We start from the raw sequence: 26,067 nt of genomic DNA on the forward strand, positions 1-26,067 counted from the left end.
GAAAACACACAGTTGCTTTAAAAAATATACATAATTTGCAATATGTAGTAACATTTTTTAAATAACTGTGTTTTCTTTGCATCAATCGATTCAGCTCATTATTCTGTGCCTAAAGGTATTGCCACTATCAAAAAATCAATAGTTTACGAGATATTTCATATTTTATGTCGAAATATAGCATAATAAAGTATAAAATATCCTGTAAAATATTCATTTTTCGATAACGTGACTAAATACTTTTATAGGCAGAGTAATTAGAGGAATTATATTATATACAAAAAATATATAATTCCATTTAAAAAAAAGTAAAGACTTACATATAACTTTGACAAATTGACTTTTTTCGAAAATTAATTTTATCAATGTTTGTTCTCCTTCAGACCGTACAATTTTTATCTGAAACAATTTTTCGTGTGTCTTCTACATTTTTCGAGATATTTATATTTTTCATTATAAATAGACCATCCTGTATGAGAGTGAAAGCTAAATGAGATACAGAACTACCGTTTGTGGGAATTGAAGCTAAAATAAATCCGGAAGACCGATTTCCACACAAATACATCATAAATACAACGGCCGATTGTGAACAAAGTGTCAGAAACCAGAATGGCCTCGGCTCGCCACGCTAAATGTCGCGCGTGCATACATAGCTAAATGTTTGTCGTCGTGCCGAGCCGGGCTGCGTTCATAATCGCGTTGCCGAAACGCAGAATCGTATGTTTAGCGCGTGATGTGAATATCAACTAGCGTGTGCGTACGTGTTATACGTGTCATGCACCGCTCGTGTACGCGCTCGTGCTCTTGGACTATGGAAATTCCTCTAGGCCCGTTGAAAATAGAAATAGCGCAAGGCCCCCGCAGGCTCATGTAGAAAACAGAAGTTGAGAATCGAGCCTGCGCGCGTGCACGTTGCACGTGCCTCATTAGTATAGGTAAAGACAGAGTGGACGGCCGCAATGGGACGTAGTGCGGAGCTCCGTTTTGAAATCAATTCAATTATACAGAATGTGTCAAACGCTTTCTCAAACACAGTTACGTAGAACGTCAAGTGACACTTCTATCGCGTTTCTCAAAATACATCATAGAACGTCAAAACATGTTTCTACGATGTTTATGAAATAAAATTTCGAAATGTATATTCATCTCTTTCAACAATTAATTTTTAGAAATCTTATTAAGATAATAAGTTTTACATTAGTTTACCTTATGTAAATTAGATTTTTCAAAAGAGATATATATATACACATATATTCTTAGTTATTACATATATACAGACAATTCATACGAATTCATATGTATATTGCACGAAAAGAAAATCGAACGATCAACGTCACACTGAAAAAAGAAAGAAAATATTCTCGCGCATTTTTGCATATGCAACTAAAAGAACAAGTGTATGTACATACGTACACTTGTTCTTTTAGTTGCAAGTCATAAAATGACATTGATTGCTCCAGTTTCAAGATATCAGTTTAGCGGCTATGTTTCTCGCAAGAAATTCTTGAGGGGTAAATCTTGAATTATTCAATTCAATCTGACAGTATAGTTAAAATAAATTTTTAACTAATAAATTACAATAGATTCGGTTGATTTAAATTAAAATTTTTAATTAATTTTAGTGTATTTAAAGTAGGGGAAAAAACGAGAAAAAGAACTTTATGTACATAGCTGTGTATGTGGTACTTAATCTTATAAAGTTGATGTAAAAAGATAGTTTGCAAGTAATTTTCATAAGTCAGCGTCAGAAATTTAATATTCCGTCTTGGAACTTGGTCTGAAACGTGAACTTGATCTTTTCTTAAAATTCGTAGTTTAATTCGTCGAAAATGCAAGCCGCAACACTTTCGACTAACTGGTTCAAACTCAAAAGCGAGAGGATCTCTCACCCTCCCTTGAAGACCGCGGCCAGATGGTAACGCTAGTACATAACGGGTTAATGCCGGAGAGATAGTTAGGATGTTAATTAGTATAGAATGGACTTCTCTCTCTCTCTCTTTCTCTAACACAGAGGAAGATATCTACGCGATATACATGCAATACCCGCTATACTTTGGCGAAGGGTAAAGCGCGCAAAGGGCGGCGATCGAAATGATGTTATCCTATGGGCTCGCCCAAAGACATTTTAGCTCTTTCAGAGAACACATGATATTTAACATATGGATACGTTTGCATATAAAACATCCAATTGCATATTATTCAGTAATAATTTCTTAACAAACCGGAAAACACGTAAAAAGCTGCTTGTAATAACTGTTTAATTCAAGTAAATCATATAATTTAACTAATTTGATTCATACATGTATTTAAAGTTGCACGATTATATATAATCGGCATGAATAAGATAATCGCTTGGCGGCAAATCTCGTTAAATAGAAATTAAAATGTTCCGTTGGGCAAGAACGGAACAAAGGCATGTCGTTCTAGATGTCAACGTGAGAAGGCAAATTATTATTAAGCAACAACTTGTACGCCTTCATACATAAATGTTACGCAATCGTCACCATTACCACAAGCAACATTTCCCGACGCCTTTCACTCTCGTAAAGAAATTCTACCTCGTCTCGAGTCCCGACCCGAGTCGCTCGCGATTTAAGAGGGCACGCCGCCGGCGCGGTCGCAAAAAGATTCGCGCGCGTTTAGCGGCGGATTAACGTGAATTTTTGCGAGGATGTACGAGGAGACAGACATTGAATCACCGTAGGAGACCCTTAAACGGTCTCCGAGGTCGTTAACGATGTGAAACAGCCTCGATGCACCGAAGAACTTGCACTGCATTATTCACTTTCGGTCTCTCAGGATCGGATTTTCGCTGAATAAAAGGCGGCAATTAACGTCTATGCGATTCCCACGTGGTAGAAAAAAGAAGTAGAATATTTAAAAACTTCAAAAATCAAGAGTTATAATAAGAAAACCAGAGCATATATTATTTTAAATTTTAAATATCTTTTATCAAGAGAGATAAATGAGAAATCATCCAAAAATATAATATTACTAGATTGAAATTATTTCAAATTTTATAGCATAAAAATCATTGCGTAAAATTATTTTTATTGCGCAATTCATAGCACATTATTTTCAGACACTTTTAAAAGAAAGAGAAAGAAAAGAGATTATTCGGTCCACGTTACATACCATCATCATAATTTCTGTAAAATCTGATGTAATAAAATGGTATGTTTACAAATTAACAACACGCAAAGTCACTTTTCGAAAATACGAAAGACAACAAATAGAATAATCAAACGGATATATAAAAAATATACGTGGAAGATAAAAAAAAAAATCGTTATCATAAAAACATGACGGCTAAGAGAAGAATTCCCAAGGATGATACTAGAGAGAATGTAAAAAAAATATAAAAATAGTGGAAAAGACACGAAAGACGCAAGAAACGAAAAGTGAGCAGAGGAGAGAGAAAGAGTTATGCTTACCTTCATGTTCGAGCGAAGTTATATTACTGATGTCGGCGACAGCGTTGGTCAGTTATTTTATAGCCGACCCCCATTTAACTGGATCCCGAATTCGTCGAATCGGCCTTACGGCCCTCTCTTTTCCCTCCTCAAACCTTGCTACGCAGCTCCGTGAGGAGGATGAAAGGAAAAGACGTGCGTCATAGATGTGTAAATCTTGGATATTCGCCTCGCGTCTTCGTAAATCACTTTACGTCGTGTAAATATCGCTAAATATACGGAAGAGGAATTCGTCAATTGATTTAAAACGTGTTCCAAACTTTCACGAATACTTTGCTTTAATTCTATTTTCGATTTTGTCGCAAAAATTTTTGACCTTAGTCGGATACGCTGGAAAAAAAATTATTCCCCGTCTGCTATGGTAATCTCTTTCCCGGGGAATTCCCCCTTGAGTTTCTCAAAGATCCCCGGGATACCATCTAAAAAATCGCGAAACGATGGATTAACGGATAGTCATTGAGAGAATTTCGCGCGCAACATTAGAGACAAGTGTGCGAGAGAGAGAGAGAGAGAGAGAGAGAGAGAGAAGGGAAGAGAGAGACAGGCAGACAGAACGTCAGCGCTTTTGCACGAACGCGCGCTCGTTAGCGGAATTCAGCGGGAATTGCAAAAATAATATTTGGCCGGCGTTAAGTTAACGGGCGGTATGCTCGTACCTCGTTAACTCCGTCGCTGGCCGCGAGCGAATTATTGCTTCCGTTTCGGTAGCCGCGCGAAAACAGCGCGACCCGCGCGAGAAAAATCACGAATCCCACGCAGATTAGCGCGAGCGTTGCGCAAGCTGCATAAGGATTGCGTGACGGATTGCACCGGGTCGATGATGCGTTCTCTCGAAGGTGCGTGTTGCCGACTGAAACAATTAGCGGCAGAATGTAACGCGAGATTGCGGAATATTTCACCGAAAGTCTACCCGTGTAAGAATTACGTTACATAACAAAATAACAAAAACGATTGTATAATGATGGCAGTAATAATAATTAAATTAAATTAACGTAGTTTAATGAAATATATTTTTGTTAAATCTGAAAATGGCGAATTGTTTAGAACCAATATTGCCTCTCTCGGAGTCTGCAGTTTAATGAAATTTTTTATAATAAAAAATTGTGTATAAATTTTTACATTAATCGACTTGTTATAAAAGTAGTCATTGACTCAGTAACAAAGGAAGGTCACAATTAAAACCAATTGGCAACATTTGTATGTTATATAATTTATACAGCTTTTAGCTATGCGCGTGCCCTGTTTGTCGCTTAGGATTTTATGACTCGTAATAAATTTATCCGATCGTGCATACAATAGGACATGGAATATTGTATTATTAAATTGAGAGAGGCCGGCCGTGTGCACCTGTTACGGACATCTCCCGCGTAATCCATATTTTACAAACGCAATATCGATAGCCGCCAGCGAGATATTTCCTTTGTTCCACCTAGAATTAACATCATTAATAAATTGCAGCATCAAGAATGACTAGCAAGCGCTTCGCTCATGTGCTAAATCGCGAATTTACAAAGAATAATCGTAGAAATGACTGTCGCGTCCATAGGTGTGAAAAAAAAAATACTTAAAATTTGCAATATCATCAACGGAGCGCAATTACAAGATGTGGAACTGTCAGAATGTTGGAAGCTTTTATCCTATCTTTTTTTTTTGCTTTTTAAAACGAAGAAAACTTTCTACAGACATGTGAGTGATAAAATTGTAAACATAAAGGTATATGAGTATTTCAATTTAATTTTTACGTATCCAATAAATAAACTACGATATAACTAATAATTATAATACAAGCAAATTATTATATTAACAATCCGCATTTCCTGGCAATCTGGAGATCTAATTAACCTAATTGTTTATTATTAATTCATCCGCTACCGTTATTCAAATTAATACATCCCGAACATCGGCGATACAAATGTGGAAATCAATGTTCGCACATGCGAAGATGGAATATAACTAATTATTGATGTAAAAGTGGAAAATTATTGAGAGGGATTAAAAACAACATCAAAACTATCATTTTCGTATTGATATCTTCTGATATTACGTAATAAATGAGTCGTGAACTTTAAACCTGCCGATACCTTACGATAATACTAATATTATATGTCAATGACATATTATTAGCATTATATTATTGGATGATAATATATCAAATCAATTTAAAATTTATTACAGATTTACAGTGTATATGTATAAATCAATACACATATTTTATGATATCCATATTTTTCAGAGGGGAAAAAATGATTTGTATACAAATAATCGAAATGCCATTCGCAACTCACAAAGAGATTTTATAACATGCAATTCGCCGATTTTTTCTATTCTTTCACGAAAAAACAACTGAATTATTCATTTATATTATTGTGTAAATAAAAAAATTCATATTTCATAAATATTAAAAGAAATTTAATTGTTAAATAAAAGATTACTGAATATCGGTTAATCCTTTCATATTAAACATACATAAAATTTAGAATTAATATAAAAGATTAATATATTTCGATATTGCGTCTTTTTCCTAATATAAATTCATTCAGAAAGCTGGTTAAATTGGCCAAGGTTTTTGCCATTTTATTATTTATTCAGAAGAGATCAAGATGACGGATGATTCCACTTTTTTACCTCGCGTATCAAAACTTATGTTGATATTTCCTGCGAAAGCGGACTTTATCCTTTTTTTGATATTATCATATCAAAAAGGACTTATGCAAAACGCGTTTTCTTCATTGTGCGCCCGCCAGTATTGACTGATTTAAGGTCACATTAACATTGCGGTTTCTCAGTGATATCGATACCGTCTGTTGGACAAGATGAATAGATGTGATCCATTAGTTATTGTGTGTGAAGCAATAACGTGTGAAAATAAGCCTTAACTACTTCGGCAAATGAATGTGTGTTTATGCATTCTCTTAGTCACGAAGTATTTATCGCGCTTTCAGCATAAATTACCGTTAAAAACGTCGATTCTCTCATCAAAACTAAAAACGACATTACAACACACAAGAGGTATATTTACGAATATACATATATATACACAAGAAAAAAGTAAAATAAATAATGGAGGAGCATCATAGTCTGCTAACAGAATTAATTTTAGTATAATCAAAAAAATAAAATTAAAAATATGAGAAAATTTGTTTAAAAAAAATTAATTTAATACAATAAAGAGAAAATAGTAATAACAACTCAATCCTCGTCGGAACTTCCTTTCTCGAAATTAAAAGTTGACGGAGTCAATGTTATTACATAAATGAAATCGATATGAGAGAGGAGACATCAATGTTATGATAAACGCGTATTAAAGTGTGGTAGTGAAATGTAGAAGTAAAATTAAAGGATAACAGACAATGGAATTGGAAGAGAATGGATATGGCAAAAAATTGCGATAAGTATGCCTGCGGGAGGCGTCTTTTGAGAAACTTGAGAAAAGTCCTAATGGAGGAATTTCCGCGTTTTATATATATATTCTCACGCGACTTGGAATCACCTGACGGGGGTGGCTAGCCTCCGTACTTTAGCGGCCAGCTTTTAGACACTTTTAGCACAAACCGAGGGTTTTGAATCCGCGTGTGGAATATTCCATGCAAAATCCAGACGTAACCCGAGAGCCACGTCCGCCCGCCACTGTGTCCTCGTTCGCTTTGAATTTATTATAACTTCGCGTACAGGGGATGTGTGTATATATATATGTATGTATTTCTGTCCGAACACACCCTTCCGCGGCGCGCGCCTCGGGTCATTCCTGCAGAAATTCAATTCGTTATACGCCCCTGTGTGCGCGTTATTTTATTATGTCCAGACGCCGCAAAAAATCACACTGGGATGCGCAAACTTTTTCCTCGGGAACGACATCCAGAGCATTTCCGGCGTTGTGCGCGCCTCTCTTCTCTTCTTACCCCTTTCAACGCTATAAACGCTATAAAGAAGACCCTCCCCCCTTTGATCGAAATTCCAGCTCTTGAATAATATAGACGGAAGTTATTAATATTTAAGTAAGCGAAATTTTAGTAAAGTTACTATTACTCATATTAGTTTCAAGCGAGTTGTATGTCAATGAAACTTTGAACTGAGGCCTAATATTGCGTCTCTCTATGAGTACACAATCATAAAACAATTATAAAATCCAAGATGTGAAAATCTCTCGTTGCATATTTTCGCTGTTACTTAAAAAAATTGGATCGCGCGTTCACGATATCATACGTGTGTTCTTTTATTCTTTTTTTCTCTTTCATTCTCCTATTCCCCTTTTGTCCGATATAAATTTACACGTGGACGGAAAATCTGTCCCCGTATATCCCGAAGAGATTTTAGTGCCAGACGGACGCGCGTCCACGCATACATGATGCATGCTGCCTTGCGGAGACAAAGGTTGTCCAAGCACACCTAATGTTTGGCACACCGAATGTCTAGTGCAAATTGGCTTACCACATCTCATGTAGAGAGAGAGAGAGAGAGAGAGAGAACGAGAAGTATAACATACAATTATCCTAAAATTTTCATCATTTTCTGGTCCATTCCTGGTTCACCTTGGAGTTAAATTTTCTAAATGGCGAGGCATTTAGAAAACAACTTTTGTGCTATTATTCATAAATAATTAATAATAACGCTAAAACAAAATTGCAATTTCCTGATGCGGATAAAAGAGAAAGAGAGAAGCACGCAAAAAATTTCACTTTTCATGCTATTTGTCCTCTTCACAAACTTATTACGAATTTTTACGATCACGTAGAAGATATGAAGAAAAAAAAGGGGCCACACGCACGCGCGTTCATAACATTTCTATACCACTCACGTCAGTCTTATGCAGGTTCTTTTATATCTCGTGCATATAAATACAAGCTCTGATGTCAAGTATTATCATATAAACACATTGGATAGGTCGAAGAAAAAACTGTGTGTTCAGTAACATCACGTCATTGGTTAATCATAAAAGCAATAAATTGTATTTTTATCATGAGCACATATATAAACACATCACATAATACATAAAACATACGCAAGTTGGATGAAAAAGTTTGTCTGCGACTCGAAGAGAAAAAATGGGAATTTTTAATGTAAAACTGTAAATAAAAACAAGTGATAAATATAAACTTAAATTTACGAAACTTGAATCTTTAATTTTGAAAAAAGGAAAAGAATTAATAAGGAATAGCGAAAACACGTTTCTACATTTAATAATATTAAAAGATGCAAGGATTCTACAATTTATATTATTTGATCTGCTATCATAAGTATCATGAGCCGAATTTCCGTATAAGCGACGATGATCGCTTTATTGTCGGCGATCGTCCATATGCAGACACATAAGGGAATTGCATTCTCGTTACGTATGCACGGCGCATGGCCGAGTGTTCGGCCCGAGCGCTGTCATTATCGTCGCGATTATGCATATTCAGATAAGCAATCAACACCATTGAGGCAGCGGGCAAGGGTCGTGCAGTCTGAAACGGGGATTTACTCGAAACCTGCTAGCGGAGCCTTCTAGAGAAAGGATCCTGAATATCGCCTTCCTTTTACAAAAGCCGGGTATATATAGAGCTTCGATAGAGAAAAGTGGATGAATAGCAATCTAAAGATAGGACGCTACAGCATAAAAAAGTACGAAAATACCCGAAAGAAAAAAACTCTTGAAGAATTATAATATTTAATATTATGAATTAAAAATTCGTCTCCTCGTACTTTGTATTCCTTCTTTTTGACGGCTGTAGCAATTACGACTTCAGCCTTTGAATTTTTATCCTTTTTAAGTCCAACACGCAATTATACTCTTTCGATTTCTGAAAATGTGTTTTACGAAAGCGACGGTGACCATAAGGACGTTTAATAACCGGGCCAACATTATCCTAGAAATTGCTCGGCAGCTGCCTCGAGCCAGCCTCGCAATTTCGTCCTTGGCAAGAACGAGCTACTAAATCCTGAGGAAAAGTGTCCTCGCCGGCGTATCGCCGTCAGTCAGATCGCATAATCGGCGATTTTTTTCCCCCGGACGAGCTGACGTATCGCGTAAGTAGAAAAGGGCCGCGAGAGAAAAGACGGGAAAACGAGTGGCCGAGTAGAAAAGAATGAAATATACACTGTGTCTCAGGTATTCTCATTAATTAGAGAAAAAGGAGGGAGTTCTGGAATTTTCAAAATGTGGGAGAAAAATCGTTCACGCGAGGGCGCGCAGTGAATTGATAGAATATTTATAATTACAATAAGAAATATAAAAAAAAAATGAAAAAAGTACCTAAAAGAAAAATACCTAAAATTGTTTTAACATCAAGATATACCTATATATTATCTTTGAGTTGATAATTAAAAATAAAGAAATTATAAGTTACAAAGATCATGAATAGACAAAATGGGAAGCTATTCCTTATCTAACACGAATGTCTTAAAATCGTTTTCACTCTACGCTTACGGAAGCATTTAATGTTAAAAATTGCAAGACCGTGAAGTAGAAATTCGCTGAGAAAATCTGCGACTGACGCGGGGAGCACGCGATAGCTCGGGCACCCGGTATAATGTTTTAATTTCGCGGAAAATCTGACGATGTAATTTCTGGAGTAGGGCGACGCCCGGCAATTGTTTCAGCCGGCTTTCCCCCCCCCCCCCCGCATTATTCATGAGTCGACCTCTCCTTTTTTTGCCAACAAGAAGAACGACGGTCCTTCTCCACTTTTGCCGGTTTCTCCTCCTTGTCTGATCCTTTTTCTTTTCCCTCCGGAGATGATCATTTTTGTGGAACCTTCAGTTCATAGGCAATAGTGCATTCGGACATTATTAGCCTTTGCATTAACCCCGAGGGGGTTAAATCAATATAATCCTCTCTTTCTTATATATAATTCTTTATATAAAATCTAAAAGAATCCGGAATTATGTACATAAAAAAAGATACATACTGTAGCATTTTTTATGACCATAATTTCAAGACTAAATTTAATATAACTTAATGAAAAAAATTACAAACGATTTCGTATTTCAATATTCTCTATTCATAATTCTTTTATAAATTCTATTTGAGTTATTAATATAATGCCATTTATTTGTTTCGAGTACGAAGCTTTAGTGCATGTGATTTCTCTATTTGTAAATACTTTAATTCATAATGCTCTATGAATCGTATCAGATTGCTCGCTTACAAAAGCGTGTGCGCGCGCACAAACATAATGCTCTAATAAAAGATATATTAATTTACACATTGTTTGCAAATGATGCCTTGTACCGTGTTTACGCGGCCGCTACGCGGTAGGTACGCAAATTCAAATTAGTTGTGAACCAATTTTAATTGCACTAATTGTCATAATTTCTACGGAATTCTGGTCCACCGCCGCGGATGCTGAGCAGCTTCGCCGGAAATCGCTGTAATTCGGAACAGGGAGTACTTGGAGAATAGCATTTTCCATCCTCCGTAGAATTCCATAATGGTATATATCACCTCTCATAATTCCCCGGGAGACTTTATGGCCCTTTTTCCGCGAGACACAATATAAAACATAAAAATAGATGGGCCGATTCATAAATTACAATAAGGAGAAGCATGTTTATGATAATAAAGCAAAATTTAGCATTAAAGTGTTTGAATGTGTGTCCAAACTGTTCCTTACAGCGATTTCACGATAATTATTATATTTTTATCATTTTACTAATTATTTTGTAATAAATAACAGCTTTAAATCTTTCTTTTTATCGAACTTACAACATAGAATCGGTTATCATTTTTTGGTAAACCCAATATAATTTCATCGTGTATCGCTAACGTTTATTCTACTTTTTACGTTTTATTCCGATATATCTCATCGAATCTCGGGATCCTGAAGAAGCTGAAAGAAGCCGCAAAGGATATCGCCTCGAGCTTTCTTTTCCTCTTTCGCATATTTCCATCAGGCAAAGGCCGAATGAAAATCCCGAAGAGGCCCATTTGTTCCGTGCACCGTGTACTTAAATCCCTGTTGCACTTGCCGAAGGGTTCCACTGCGTCTTATTCCGATTGGAAAGCTTTTATTTTTCTACATTTTCGTCACGTTTCTCTTTTTCAGTTCAACGAAAGAAGCTTTAAAGTGTTATTTACGTTATCTTTTTGTATAAGTTATTAATTATTTATGCTGTTTTAATATGTTGAATTCTTGTTAATTTGTTGTCGCAAAGGGACGTCTCTGATCATTAATTTTGGACACAAAATCAAATATTGATGCGTCCGACAATAAATGAATAATACCGATATTCCAATTAGAGATTTAAACATTTCTGAGCGTAGTCAGCAGTTATTATTCACGAATGGCGTTTACATGCTAATAGACGTTACGAGCGATCGATCGGCGCAGCTTCCTCAGCAGTTGCGACCCCGCCGAGGTACTTCGCAACGCGACAAGTTAAATTAATAAGCCGTACACAGTCGAGAGCTCAGGCTTTATTCAGTTGAACGGCGAGAAGACGTCATAGTGCGACGCGTGTGGCTATTGCAATTCCCGCCCGACTCTCGTTAGCGGTGCAGTTAGCAACGTACAGCTTCGCAAACGAGGCGAACCGCAATCCTAAAGCGTTACGATTTCTCCCTTCTCGAGGAGAACGGGCAAAAGGGCTGACGCGGAAATAGCTCGCACGTAGCGAGCGCGAGTCCTTTTGGTCCTCTCACCGCAGGATAATCAGCCTGGGGAAACGCTCGTCCTTTCATTACTCGTGTAAACACATATTAGCGCACCTTTTCCGCATCGATGCATTTTCTCTGATACCACAAACGGCATTCAATTTTACGAATTCAAAATAACGAAAGATAAGACGAAAAATTTCGTCCAACTTTAATCGAATAATTTTAGTAAATATATTCAATTTAATATAAAGAAATTTTTTTATAAACGATTTCTGGGTGTAAAAAAAATTAAACATACAAATTTTGCGCAGATAAAGTATTTGTGACTGCGCAAGTCTTAAATACAAACATTTCTTAATTATATAGTTATAAGTTCTGTTCCCAATTTTATCTCGACAAAATCTCTAGAAAATTTCAAACAAAAATAAAAAAATATACGCTCTCCCAAGATTTTTCTTTGGAAACAGATACTAATTATATATTATTTTATCTTTAATATTTTGTTATTTATAATTTAATCTTGCAATTAATATTTCATAATTATAATACAAAAATGTTAAAAAATTTGATAAGGATATCAGAAGGATATCAAGGATTTGTGAAGTGAAAAATATTTTCTTCTAAAATAAAAGGATAATAACTGTCATAAAGTAATTTTATTCTTAAATACTAATATACTGCTATTTTTACATAAATTTCAGATTAATGTTAACAATTAATAAACACTATATATATTAATTAACAAGCATATCTTACTAGATAATTATCATCCTTTTCAGATATTATGAAATACAAAATTGAAGAAATTAGATCTATGTGATAAATAAAAGTTACCTGTAGTCGTCGCCATTACAAATTTCAGGGAATTTAGTGAGGAAGCAAACCTTAAAAATAAATTCTGTATTAGTTACTGAGCAATATATAGCATCATATATCTTGCTAAATTTTATGATATCAGAAGTAGCAAATTGAGATCACAGCATTCATAGATCTTGGTGATTACAGCAACATCATTTAACATATAATCAAAATATAAGATGATACATAAAAATATAAATACCTTCATTTAATTTCAAGATATTGCTTTATTTCGGATTTGCAGACCACCTAAATAATAAAATAACCGTATTAATAAAGCTTTCTATTTTCTACTGAAATTTTAGGCTAATTTAAATACTAATCAGTATGCAAGTATTGTGCAAATCATGGTGTTCATAGATCTCGATGATTGTCATCATTTTCAACGTTTACGTAATAAAGCAAAATTTCTTTTCAATCAAAAACAAATAATATAATGAAAAACAAAGGATTTTAAAAAGCTAGAGTACATCCGTGCACAGAATATGTATAGATAATATAGGTTACACGTATGCATGTATATCGATCATAAAAGACGACTGCAAGTAATATTGCAAAGACGTTTGATAAATTAAAATATATCATATGATTATAAAATACATGGTCTGACACCGCGGATTATTCAAAGAAATCCAATAATAAAGATCAAAGTATACATACCACGTGCACACAGCAGGAAAGACGACGAGACCGGTCGAGAGAGGATTTTTCAAGATGGCGTGGAGAAACATCATTAACTATATCGTACATAGACGAAATACAACACTTGTCCACTTGTCTTCGATCGCAGCGCCATCTCAACGATCGGCATGATACAAAATTAATTCCTAGCGCAAATTTAAATGCTTAATTTAAAGATTTCAAAGTTAAATTCGATAAAAATGATCAACTCGTAAGGACGCAGTATATTTTATTTCTCAAATCATGAGTTATATTGTTTGCCTAGCATCTACTGGCCAATTTTTACATGAATATATAACAATTAATTTCTAAAATAATAAAGTACCTTTTATACGATCAAATATTAATTTGCGTTTCTCCCATTGACAAAATTAATTTTTAAACAATGTGGGATTTAAAACAAATCGCAGCAAACATTTTGCGTCAAAACGCTCCCGCGCGATGTCGGTAACTCGAATGCGCTATAATAGATAAACGTATGTAGCGCGCCATATTGCTGATTACCGACGACCAATTAATTTTTTTCTCTTCATTCACTACTACGTCAGGAACTGTGTCAACAACATGGCGCATCGCTAATCGGATTCATCGGACTCTCGTCCTTTTCATGTAATCATCTACATCCCCTCTCTCGAGTAGATACTTGACATCCCAGTTGTTTCCTAGTCCGTGGGATAACGTTGAACGAATTTTTTGACATACACAAAACGTACGTAAGCCCTCCACGCAGCCCTCCAGATGTGTACATGAACGCGGTCGGCACGCGTAAAGACAGGGGATATCTGTCGGCGCTTTCTCCCCCTCTGAGCGGGCGCTTTTCCGCGTGGAAACGATGCGCGAGAGTGCTCGGCGTGGACAAGGAATTGGCACGTTTCTTCGCAACATGCGCGAGTGATCTGCCAGTGTCGTCAGAAGCTCGTCGGCGACGCCACCGCTGCGGGAGTACCGTGTGTGTCATGCACGGCCCGGACAGACCGTGCCCGTACCGTACGTTTCGCCACTTTTCGCCAGCGCTACCGCGCCGTTCACGGAGGCGCGAGGTGCACGCGGGGCGAGGACTATGAGCGCGCTGTCAGCCCGCGTAACGTCTGTCACGACTGTCGAAACGCCGTCCCTGGGTGCGCGGTTTGTCGCCGTCACCGTCGCGGCGTACACGAGAATGACCTAAGCTTGTCAACGCCAAGCTCGTAACGTGGACGATAAGGAACGTGTGTTCCCGGTGTACGCGTCCCGATCAACGCGATGCAGAACCTACGTCGGATGTGCTGGCTGTTTTGGGTGGGTCTACCGATACTCGCAGCCTACCCAGTACCTTCGTCGCTCGTCGTTGGTACGTCATTCGCAAGTACACACCGTTGCCGCAAATGTCAATTGCTTTACTGTTAAACATGTTCTGTTTTGAACATGTGCATACTCTGTTCCACGAACGGAAAGATTTAAATGTTGCCTTCCTCCCTTTTCTCTCCTTTGAAATAAGGGAAAAAAAATTGCAAATGACATTGACAAGTGACATTGACAACGTCACGTATGGCAGTGGTTTCGAATGTTATCGGAGCTAGAATGATTTTGTTCTCGGAGTCAAATGACTGTTCTCATCGTAGATTCACCACACGCACGTGCTTCCTGGCAATGGGAACACTATTGGATGCGTTACGCGATTACTCTGTTGAGTGTCACCGCCACGGCATTAACTCTAGCTGGATGCCTTTGTTGCCAAAGGCATAGAAGACCTAAAGGATTTCAGGTAGTTTGGAGAGATTTTTACGTAACTCTAACATAGAAAAAGTGATGTCATTGTTTTAGAGAACTCTAACACTAGTCTCTGCATTTTTTAATTATAGGACAAAGCAGAGAAATGCAATCAGGTAACATTGATGTTGCGGGTTCCTTATATGTTTCACATACAAGGATCCACACAAATTGTCAGTTGGAATGAAAATATAAATGAAATTAATATTTGGCTAATCTTGAAAGTGGTACAGACTCTATCTATATAAACCATCAATGACATTATGTATATATATGTGCTAAATTTTTTATATCTGTTTATAAGTAATGAAAAACTGCATTTCTTATGTAAATTATATTTGACAAGTTCTTATAGATAAAGTCTAGTACAGTTAATACAATTAATATAATCATATATTACTGTTGGGCTAGATCTATATAATTTAATGTAGAGATGATTTTTTTTTTAATCTTAAATTGATGATTTGATTATACGTTTTGCAATTAAGCAATAAGCATTAGAGACGCCCTAAGTTTTCTAATTCCTTTTTAGATATATTTATGAGTAGCATGCGTAGTATATTAGCAAGAAATATTTATGCCTGTATCGCAGCATGCTATAAAGTCGTACAAAAGCACATAAAACGGCACTGTTATCATTATAGGAATTCAAAGATGGGAGCAGTACAGGACAGGAAAATGCGTTTGATCGGTCTATCGAAGGATTGGAATTGGATGCCTCCAGAACGTTAGCTGCTTCCGAGAGAGTTCAATTTGAACCTTTACCAGTGGAATCTATCGTGTCTGGAGCTAGAAACACTCCGAAACATAAAACAATACCTTTGTCAACGCCGCGTATTGAAGATCAAGATACGGATCACTCTATTCTACAGGAACCATGCAGCGAATGGTTTAACTCCAACGAGCTTTACGTCCCCAGAGAGAAACTCAAATATCTTAGAGAAATAGGACACGGATGGTTCGGAAAAGTCGTTGAGGGTCGCGCGGACTTGCAGTCGAAAGGTATATCGAAATCAGGCGGCGTGGTAGTAAGAATTCTCACTGAAGAAGCTACTACCAGAGAGAAGGCTTGGTTTCTCGGCGAGGCCACGCCATACTTGAAGCTACGCCACCAAAATGTCTTGGCTCTACTTGGATTTTGCCTAGAAACCGATCCGTATCTTCTGTTATTTGAGTCGTGTCCGGCTGGCGATTTGAAAGGTTTCTTGCGGTCGAATCGCGATACCAAATCGAGGGAAGCACTCACCAGGGAAAACGTTCCGATACGAATTGCAGTAGAGATCGCATCCGGTTTAAAGCACATGCATAATCACGGCTTCGCGCATACCGATCTCTCCGCGAGAAACTGTTTGGTCGCTCCAGACTTGTCAGCCAAGCTAGGCGATTACGGTACCGGTGTCGAGAAATATTCCGAAGACTATTATATAGTGGGAGACCGAGCCCTGCCCATCAGATGGTCCGCGCCAGAAAGTTTAAACTGTACGGACACTACCATCGAAACGCAAGAGATCACGTTACAAGCCAATATGTGGAGCTACGCGGTACTCCTCTGGGAGATCGTCAGCTGGGGAGAAAGGCCTTACAACGATATTAACGACGAACAAGTCATTCAGATGATCCTATCTCTGAAAAAACAATTTGTACCAAATGGCACGCGACTGCTGCAAAATTATCTCACTAATTGTCCGCCAAATGTATTTCAAATGATTCGCTTGTGTTTGAATGTCAACGCGAAAGACAGACCTTCCTTGGACGACGTGAAGCAGATTCTCTCGACTGAACATTCGGCGCATATTGATTTCGAGCAACGATGGGAGAGCCTTCGCGCGAACACGTGCAAACAGCACGTACGCAGTGCTAGCTTACAAGATCTGCGTGGTAGTATCGATTCCGACTACTGGACTCACATCGTGGATGACGCACAAACGACAGATTCGTTGCAATCTTCGTTTCGCCTTGGACCTGACGAACAGGTGAGGAATATCCCCAGAATGAAGACTGCCACGATGTTTCAAGAGTCCGGCTCGGAAACCGAGGAGGAAAGCTGGAAGGGTCGAATCGAAAAGGGTGTTTACACTGAAAAAGTCAAACAGAAGTCCAAGTCCGTCACGGATCTCATGGTGCTCGTACACATCGATCCCGACTCCGACGCGGAATGGTCATTGGGGGCGCAAACAACGGAGAAGAGCGTCAAGAAGAAGTTATCTGTGACCGGTAGCGACAGCGATCTCAGACATACTGTACCCGCGGATGAGTTTGACGAGGCGTTGAAGAAATTACGAGATCCTTTGCCGAGCAATGCCACTAATAAAGTCCGGTCTTTGGAAAATTTAGAACGGCCGAAGCTCTTAACTCTGACCATAGATCAAGGACAGACGCCGATCTTACGTCTCTCCTTGGAAAACAGCACGGAAAAAACTCCGGAGAATAACGATGGCGCGCAATCTAATGTAAACGCGGATAGTACGCAACGCGGCGGCGAGAAGCACGTATTAAGACTATTGTCGAAGGGGGATCCGGACCTCCCCCTTCTTCGCTATGTACCTGACCAAATGTCCTCCGTTCGAGAAGTAGAGCAAATAAAGGATCGTGAGACGTGCAATGTACCCCTCAAAGGGGACAGCAACGATATTTCTAATAATTTTCATGTTTCGAATAATGCCGAGACCAATGCAGTAGACGTTTTACTTTGGAATCACGCGTTAGATTCCGCTTTAGAGCACAAGGTACCAGGCTTCTCGGACGAAGCAGAATTCAACGAATACATAGACGCATCGACTGAGCAGAGTAATGTTAGTAACGCACCGGAACTGACTGCATCTACGCCAGAAGCACCGCAGTTTTCTAACGTCTATTCGATTTATACCGCCGACGATAGCTTTTCTATGGTAGAAAACGCGGAAATAGAACGAAAACCATTGCCAAATGACGACGAGGAGGAGAGGAAGCAATTGTCCACTCCGGATGACGAGCAGAGTTCCGATTCCGGTTTCCGAGACAAGGAGTCTTGCGAGGAGGAGGAAGCGGTTTGTTCAACATCCGGCAATCCCTTGTCTTCGGTCAACAGCACTGTGGTCTCCAGGTCGTCGTATTCCGAAGAAGAGCCATTCCAAATTCTATTCGAGCTGGACACTATTCTCGACGCGGAGTATTACGCTACACCCGGCGGTCCTGAAAGTATAACGGAAGGTGTAACTTCCACACCTGACATCGAAAAGAGCATATCGCCTTCGAAACAGAGTACTTCCAACTTAAATCACGCTTCTGTTGATGTTGACGTTAATTCGGAGTCGATTCAAATGAACGACACGAAGGAGAGTCCAAATCGGGTAAAAGTAAAACATGAAAATATGATAGAAGACATCGAGATGAAAAAGAGGAGTGTAACTCCGGAAGAAATGCAGGAGTTTACAGCCAAAATTGATATCCATCAATCGCACGATTCAGAAGCGGAGACACGCGCCTTAAAATTAGACGCCTTTAATACTCAACGAGATGAGTGCTCGCAGGGAGATTATGAGAATGAGGATGAAGACAGTTCAACGGTGAGCTTGCGTAGCGATAACTCATACGTGTCGTTCGGTATGGAGGAAGAATTCGTAACGGCGATTCGTAACGAGCTCAGGGAGAAGTTGCCTCAGGCTCAGATGCAGATCGTGGAATCCTTGGAAGCGCACGACGACGAAAATTCTTCCATCTCCGACGACGCGTACGGCAAACAGTGGGACGATGAGGACTGTGAAGATTTGGCCAATCAAGTTAGCGGAGGTGTAGACATTTCGATTAGGTATCGCTTCTTTGAAAATAGATTATCTAACAGAGAATTAAATATGAGAATTAAAATGGATTTTCTCTTTTTATATTATAGTATAACATGAATTTTTCTATCTCATTCAGGTACAACGTTTATGGAACGCCGCTTAGTCCTATCCTGGAAGAGCGAGAAAGCACCGTCACCTCTGAGTCTTTAATGTCGAACTCTAGAGAAACATCCGTCGCTTCAAGAGAATCGATGCCGTCCGAAGATGTGCTAATGGTAGATACTCGTACGAATGAAATGGTATTGTTGGAGGGACGATTACAGGACGATGATCGAGATACAACGAATGGCGATCTGTCCGAAGAGGAAAATTTAGATTACATTAGTTCAGTAGCACGTCCGTTAGAGGATAAGTCGCGTATCGTGAAAACGACCGGAGGTGCGCCGTTACCGAGTCCTGAGGAGGAATCCAAATGGCAACAGTTACCTTCGTCTTTCCCATTACCTTTGCCTTTGCAAGATGATTTGATGTCGACGAGTTTTGTCACCGAACGCGAATGTTGTAGTCAAGATGAAGATGAAGAGGAGGAAGAGGAAGAGGAGGAGGAGGAGGAGGAGGAGGAGGAAGAAGATGAAGATGGAGAAGAAGAAGAAGATGAGGATAACAGTTCTAGTTCCGGTGAATTTGTATGGAAGGTATGTATTGCTTCAAAAATATTGGCATTAAATTATCTCTTTTTTTTCCAAATCTTAAAATCAAAATTTATATTTCACATTTCAGAGATATAACGAGCTACATATCGAGCAGATACGAATCAGAAGTACTGTGAATAACGACAAAACGAACACGGCGACAAATGCCGGGTTAGAAGAAGAATTGGCCGTCGAGGACGAGGAGGAAGAAGAAGAATTTACACCTTCGGCCTGGAATGCTGCTTTAGCACCACATCGATCGGCACTGAGGTCTCCGGACAAAACGTTAAAATCGGGGGTAAACATCAGACAGATAAAAAAAATATGCAAAATTATTCGCGTATATCCCTCTATCGCATTAATGATGTCCCTCTTGTTCTTTTAATTGCCGCTAGGATGAGTTGGTAGGTGTGTCGATTACTTAAGTACAGAGCAATGCATGTAATTTTAACATTCCTCTCCCGTGACTCTTTCCCTTGCAGAAATTTAATTTGAGGTACTTAGCGCACGTACTTTTTATAAATATTCACGCGAGACATGTGCTAAAAATATAGGTGTAATTCAAACATGTATTTCTCTACGATCAGACTAACAATGCACGATTTGTCCAGGATCAGAAGAAGAGCGTGTGGTTCAAGAAGCAACGCTATCAGTGCGTGTATGAGTACCCGAAGGAAACATTACCCACGGACAGTCAAGCGGATACTATTACCAACTCGGAACCAACGTCATACTCTGGTATACTTTTTGCATATAATCGATAAACGTTTTGTGATCCATGAAAAATAATTTTCTCAAGTTAACATTAGAAAGATAAATATCTATATTCGACGATTTATGACGATTTATTTATGTTGATATTCTTTATGTTTAGATTGGGAAGAAATGATGAATGAACCGCGATTAGATCTATATCCTTTAGATTATGACGATGCCAATCATACTGGTACGTGTGAATTTTGCCGTACGATATATCACGTTTTTTTTTCCAATGCCTATATAATGCGTGACGGTGTTTATTTTTGTTACAGGAAACGAAGAATTTTTTGTGACTAGTTCGAATCGACCCTTTCAGTTCCAAACTGGCGAAAGTAAGTACGTCAGTCAATTTTTTCCCGGTGCAAACGCGGTTTCGTTGTCCGACGATCGGGATGAAACGGATGGATGCCGACCAGAGCTACACCAGAACAACGTTGATTTCGCGCATGAATACGACCAGTGTCAGCAGCACCAGTTAGGAGAATTGAGACACACTAGAGATCGTTTGAAATTAAATTTGGTATCGTCAAATGGTACACCGTCCACCCCATTCGTTCCTGCGAGACAATCACTCGCGGACGACGAGCAGTTAGACGTTAAAGAAAATCACGAATCAGAACTCGTGGACAAAGTCGTCACGCAGGACCAATGTACAGTATCGAGTCCAACGAACGACGATAACACATTGCCAAAGGTGCCTCATGAAGATGTTCAGGTCGGTTCATCTTCTACAAGAATTTCCCAGTGTGATAGTCAGGAGACGCTGGAACCCACCGAGAAGTGCAGTGTTTTAGCTCGTGATTAAAAAAAAAATGAGACTAAAGTCTGTAATGAAATTTTAGGAAAGACAGTTTAGTTACGCCAAGTCCGTCCGAAACAATCTCGTCGTAAAAATGTGGTGATTCTCCTTGTTAACGCACGCGATCCAATTGATTATCACCGATGAGATTATTACCACGACACGAATCTCGAACAAATGTATATAAGAAAGGAGATGTAGCGAATATTACTCGAGGCTATACAAGTCGATCGGTTGTCTAATGGATCTTGTTAGCGGAATTGTTATATGATTGTTCTGTAACAAATACGGAAAAACGTATCGATATACAGATAGTCGCGGCGCTATATATTAAAAGCTTTCTATCCGTATGACGGTTTAGTCACGATAGTACGAAGTAAGTAATAACGAAAGGGACTGTGTAAAAAGTGAACATATGAGTATTAATTCTAGACAATCCGATTTGTAGAAGCTACATCGAATTACGATGAACAATTCGTTGCGCGTGTAAATAATTATTGTTTATAGTGTAATTGTTAAATGAGCAGTAGTGCCTACTGTAGAACGACACGATTATTTTTGTGACTCCTCTATAAGAAGCTCCATATAATCGTCTTTCATGTCATCTCTTTGTTTTCCCTTGCCAACACTCATATTGTCATACGTCTTGATATTAATTAAATATTAACAAAAATCTGCTCTCTACCTTATCAAAGTATTGTATAGCAAAGTATACTGGGACTGCCATCCCACTTATAAAGATTCGTGGCGAAGGAAAAATTATGAAAATACTTGCACGACTAATTTTCTATATGATATATACACGATGTACTGATAGATTTTTACTTTTATTAGATCTGTGATGAGAAGAATATAATGCGTATACCGATATGTTTTTATATTGGATTTAAGAAACGAGACAAGAGCTCTTGCATTAGCGAATATATTTAAGTTGGAAAGTACGCGTCTATCGTACTAAGTGAGAATACGTCAAACTGATTTGTTTTACTCGAATGCGTGATACAAAGAGCGATCATGTTACGAAAAAGTTTGCCTTTTTTTGCGGTAATATAACAGGAATCTCAGATAATTACCTTTATGCTAACAGATAACTTTGTGCGTTTACAAATATATTTGCTTCACAATACCATATGAAAGTGTGCAATACAAACGAGTAATCGTTTATAAGTTCAGTATAAGCACATTGTGTGTTTTTAGAGGATATTTCTATCTAAAATCGCTCGCGGAAGCGCGATAAACATAGGTACGATCGCAAATGCTGTTTTAGAGAAATTTTTACAAGTATTTGTTTGCAATAATGTATCTCTGTATAATTGTATAATTACTCGTTCACGGACACGAAGAGACTGTTATTAAAACGAATCGATGACACTATCGAAATATACAAATATAGTTTAGCGTCGTACGAAAACCGTGTGGGAATTTGTGCCACTGTCGTTTCACAAGTGCATGCGATATTGAGGAGATTATATAAGCAAATCGCTGCTGTCGTAGCACCGCGAGTACTGTCACGTCTCTCGCTATTACCACACCTATTATTAACTGATACTGCTTCGTGCTCACTATGACATAAGCTAAAATAGAAAACAATTAATATATTGTTATACAGAAAATACAATTTATTTCATCAGATCCATCTTTAAATATCCTAATTTTCTTTAAGCAATACTTTTTACTTATCGACAATTTATTGTGATATGTACAAATGTATATACAATAATACTAAATCTCTTGGTCTCTAGATCTCCTATATGAATCTATACATTTGTACATTGCGTATTTTTTACAAGTTTTTTTTTACATTTTAATATTTTAGTATTTAATTGCTTAAAGCTCAAAGAATCTGAATGCAAGCAATTTTTTGTAGTTTGATAAAGATTCCGCGTATTTTATAAATTACGTTGATGATTACGCCACAAGATAATCAATCCGTCATGATCCGCAGATGCGAGTAAAGACTCGTCATAATTAAAGGACAAAGCTAGAGCAGGTGTTGCATGGCCATGCAGTCGATTGATCCTAGCAGCCTTTCCCTCTCTCGCTGAATCCAACAAGTGAACGGCACCATCTTCCGATCCCGTGGCTATTAAGCACGCACCCATTTGTGGACAGAAAGTAGACCTCAAGGGATAAAGTCTACAAACAAACAAAAAAAATACCGCGAACATATAGTATTATATCGTAAACGAAAATAAGAAAATATTTTCAAAAAAAAATTATTTTAAATATTAAATGCCATGTTATTTGCATTGAAGCTTCTTTTCCCCAATGTTTAAAAATTTATATCTTTCAGAAAAATAAAAATACCGACTTTTTTCTGGGCTTATCTTAAAGATGAATTATGTGACTATTTTCTTAAAAATCGTGATTTTATTTAAAAGTGGCCGATTAAAACGTCATTTTATTGAAAATTGTTAAAATTTGTTTAATTAAAATGTAATTTGGTATAAATGTTACTGGAAGATATATGGAGTTCAATACGCAGCGCGCGCAAAGCGTGCGCCTGTTATGTACTAGTACATGATAAAAATAATACCTATGCTTGACAGGATACTTTCTCCAGAAGTACAAAGAACCGTGATTGTCCGCGACACGGTATAACAGCACGGCGTTGCACGCGCTGCTCACCAACAGCGCAGCCCAAGGAGCATCCTTCGACAGCCAAGAACGCCAGGAAAGACTAGTTATCATTCCGCCAGTCTCCTGTACTCTCTGCAGTTTTGTCAACCGTCCTATGCCGGGTTCTAATCGAAAGGCAACTATAACGCCTCTGTTGTTGCCCGCCCAGATCACCGAACCACCGCTGCCCTCGCATGCCAGGGAAAGAATCTAGGAACGTTACGTAGCCATTTGGATGAGCTTGCTTTTCAAATACATATCGTTCTTTTTGTCGAGATAAAAAAAACTTACCTTTCCACCAATCTTGCAGGATCCACCGCGCATGTATATGCCGGTGGATACATTCAAAATCTGGATCAATCCCTGAGAATTGCCAGCCACTATCAAATTGTTATTGGCGGGTATGAAATTGCAGCACAGCACCTCCGCTCGCTGTTGGTCGTTCACTACTCGCAGACAAGCCGGTTCCACATCCGCGCACACTCTCCACAGCCTTATCGTCGCGTCCAAGGAGGAGGAGACAATCAGATCGTTGCTGATACTCCAATCGAGGGCGGTCACACCGTTACGATGGCCCTCCAGAAGGGCGATCACCTTCGGAGGCGTGCCGACGACTTCGCATATGGACAACGTACCGTCCAGCGACGCGCAACACAATTTCGACCTATCGTTATTGGCGAACTTGAGCATCGTCACGGCCGCCTTGTGCTGATCGAAAACATGATGGACCCCGGCGAATGCAAAGCTCTCCGCTGTCGATTTTCGTTGTGCGCGCTGATGCCTCGCTCTGCTCTCCGACGATTCCTCGCTTATCGTGTGACTTCCCACGCTGTTTTGCTCCAGCCTCTCACCGTAACGCCGCCGTAGCAGCTCCGATCGCAGTTTCAAGTATCGTGCGCCAATCTCTGGATCCGTAGAAAACTTCTCCCGAAGCAGTTGATTCCTTCGGCGAATGTATAACATACCTATAAATTAACAGGAGAGGTTAGAGGGTAATCAATGCTGCGCTCAATTGATTAAAGTGACGTGAATAATGCGTTAAACATACCCAGACTCGGGAGCTTGTTAGCCCGTAGCGTATTGTACTTTGCGTCGAGCGCGAACACCTGTTGATGCCACGTACTGGCCATCTTCTGCGATTTGCCGACCTCGACGTTGGCGATTTGTATTTCCGTCATTGACGTGTACGTAGAGTTTTGCGCAAATTTATTTCTTTGTGTATCTCTGCATCTATAGAGACGTCATTTCAAGAAACACGAATCATCTTCTGTCAACTACACGACGCAATTTATACGCGTAGCGCAAAGCTTTACGGTAATTATCTTCGCTAAGAAACGCGTGCGCGAGCAGTCACCGAGAATAAAGTGAAACAGGAAAACCATCGGGAATGTATTCATTGCGTTCGTTCGTTTCAACTATTTAAAATTAAATTCTAAATTGACAAATCAATCTTATTCGATCGCGAAACGCGCTCGACGTCTACATCCTGTAACCTCTTCAGTCAGCGGTGTTCTTGCTTCCACGCCAAAATCTTCCTGTCTCTCTCTTCAATTTAACGTCAACCATCGTCCGAAAAGTCTGACTTTCTCCCAAAGAACACTACTTATTAAAAATAAAACGCAACTATTTACTCCTTCCAATCTCTTGTACTTTGAGGTTACGTCACCCTCTATGGCTTCAGGCTTCGACTTTCTCAGCCGCACTCGAACCAACTCGAACTCGTCGATAGAGGCAGAGGCAACTATCGATAGATCGATTTGAGCGGACCACGAGTTTCAAAATAAAACAAAGATATTTCGCAGCGTAACGATTTATAAAGGAATTTTATGATGTAATAGGGGAAAGGTTGCTTCGAAGAAATCGGAGAATAACGTTAAACACGTGGGATCATAATACCAAGCATTTGCACCACGGATATGTAAATCGCCGGACTTCTTTAATACATTTATTCTTATATATCCATATTTATACACAGTAGTAGCTATTATTATTATTATTATTAATCATATAATAGCAATAGTTTGAGTAATGCATATATCGTGCATTCTCTCTCGCTCGGTTAATATCTGACAAAAATACAAAAATTATTAATGTATAATTATAT

General features: G+C 38.6%; 3 protein-coding genes across 9 annotated transcripts in view; 1 reads left to right on the plus strand and 2 right to left on the minus strand.

Moving 5' to 3' along the window:
- LOC105455250 (ejaculatory bulb-specific protein 3) overlaps positions 1-13,610 on the minus strand; it is a 16,376-nt gene extending 2,766 nt beyond the window's left edge. Inside the window, exons 1-2 of one of the 2 annotated variants that reach the window (XM_011698446.1) lie at positions 13,564-13,610; positions 13,106-13,152 (exon numbers count right to left, since the gene is read on the minus strand). In XM_011698446.1, the coding sequence (XP_011696748.1) occupies positions 13,106-13,111 (6 nt within the window). In that variant the 5' untranslated portion in view covers positions 13,112-13,152; positions 13,564-13,610. Of the gene's footprint in view, positions 1-3,431; positions 3,545-13,105; positions 13,153-13,563 lie in introns of those variants that run through there. The other variant, XM_011698445.1, reaches the window with a different exon arrangement.
- A 526-nt stretch (positions 13,611-14,136) lies between these two features.
- Positions 14,137-22,948, plus strand: LOC105455252 (STE20-like serine/threonine-protein kinase). 5 transcript variants are annotated; one of them, XM_011698449.1, is made up of 10 exons: positions 14,137-14,914; positions 15,186-15,328; positions 15,426-15,449; positions 15,978-19,120; positions 19,231-19,789; positions 19,875-20,084; positions 20,182-20,190; positions 20,398-20,524; positions 20,661-20,732; positions 20,818-22,948. In XM_011698449.1, exons 1-10 carry the CDS (start codon positions 14,827-14,829, stop codon positions 21,348-21,350), a joined length of 4,908 nt encoding a protein of 1,635 aa, XP_011696751.1. In that variant the 5' UTR covers positions 14,137-14,826; the 3' UTR covers positions 21,351-22,948. The 5 variants fall into 5 exon arrangements, 3 of the variants coding, with proteins under 3 accessions (XP_011696751.1, XP_011696752.1, XP_011696753.1); XR_975105.1 differs by lacking the exon at positions 20,818-22,948 and having other exon boundaries at positions 20,182-20,194; XM_011698450.1 differs by lacking the exon at positions 20,182-20,190.
- On the minus strand, positions 22,941-25,676 carry LOC105455251 (WD repeat-containing protein 13-like). Of its 2 annotated transcripts, XM_011698448.1 has the most exons (5): positions 25,457-25,676; positions 25,012-25,193; positions 24,255-24,928; positions 23,881-24,173; positions 22,941-23,480 (listed from the first exon to the last, which is right to left on the minus strand). In XM_011698448.1, the coding sequence occupies exons 2-5, from the start codon at positions 25,139-25,141 to the stop codon at positions 23,234-23,236; spliced, it is 1,344 nt and encodes a 447-aa protein (XP_011696750.1). In that variant the 5' UTR covers positions 25,142-25,193; positions 25,457-25,676; the 3' UTR covers positions 22,941-23,233. The 2 variants fall into 2 exon arrangements, with proteins under 2 accessions (XP_011696750.1, XP_011696749.1); XM_011698447.1 differs by having other exon boundaries at positions 25,012-25,676.
- Between the last annotated feature and the right edge of the window lie 391 nt (positions 25,677-26,067).

Source organism: Wasmannia auropunctata, unplaced genomic scaffold, assembly GCF_000956235.1.
Source record: "Wasmannia auropunctata unplaced genomic scaffold, wasmannia.A_1.0 LD335903.1, whole genome shotgun sequence".
Classification (NCBI taxonomy): domain Eukaryota; kingdom Metazoa; phylum Arthropoda; class Insecta; order Hymenoptera; family Formicidae; genus Wasmannia; species Wasmannia auropunctata.

Excerpts from the sequence above, each read along its gene's own strand:
- LOC105455252 (XM_011698449.1), top strand. The coding sequence starts at position 14,827 with ATGCAGAACCTACGTCGGATGTGCTGGCTGTTTTGGGTGGGTCTACCG. Across the intron at positions 19,121-19,230 it reads GGTGTAGACATTTCGATTAG|GTACAACGTTTATGGAACGC; the intron begins GTATCGCTTCTT and ends TATCTCATTCAG. Across the intron at positions 19,790-19,874 it reads CCGGTGAATTTGTATGGAAG|AGATATAACGAGCTACATAT; the intron begins GTATGTATTGCT and ends TTCACATTTCAG.
- LOC105455251 (XM_011698448.1), bottom strand. The coding sequence starts at position 25,141 with ATGACGGAAATACAAATCGCCAACGTCGAGGTCGGCAAATCGCAGAAG. Across the intron at positions 24,929-25,011 it reads TAACAAGCTCCCGAGTCTGG|GTATGTTATACATTCGCCGA; the intron begins GTATGTTTAACG and ends GTTAATTTATAG. Across the intron at positions 23,481-23,880 it reads AAGTATCCTGTCAAGCATAG|ACTTTATCCCTTGAGGTCTA; the intron begins GTATTATTTTTA and ends GTTTGTTTGTAG.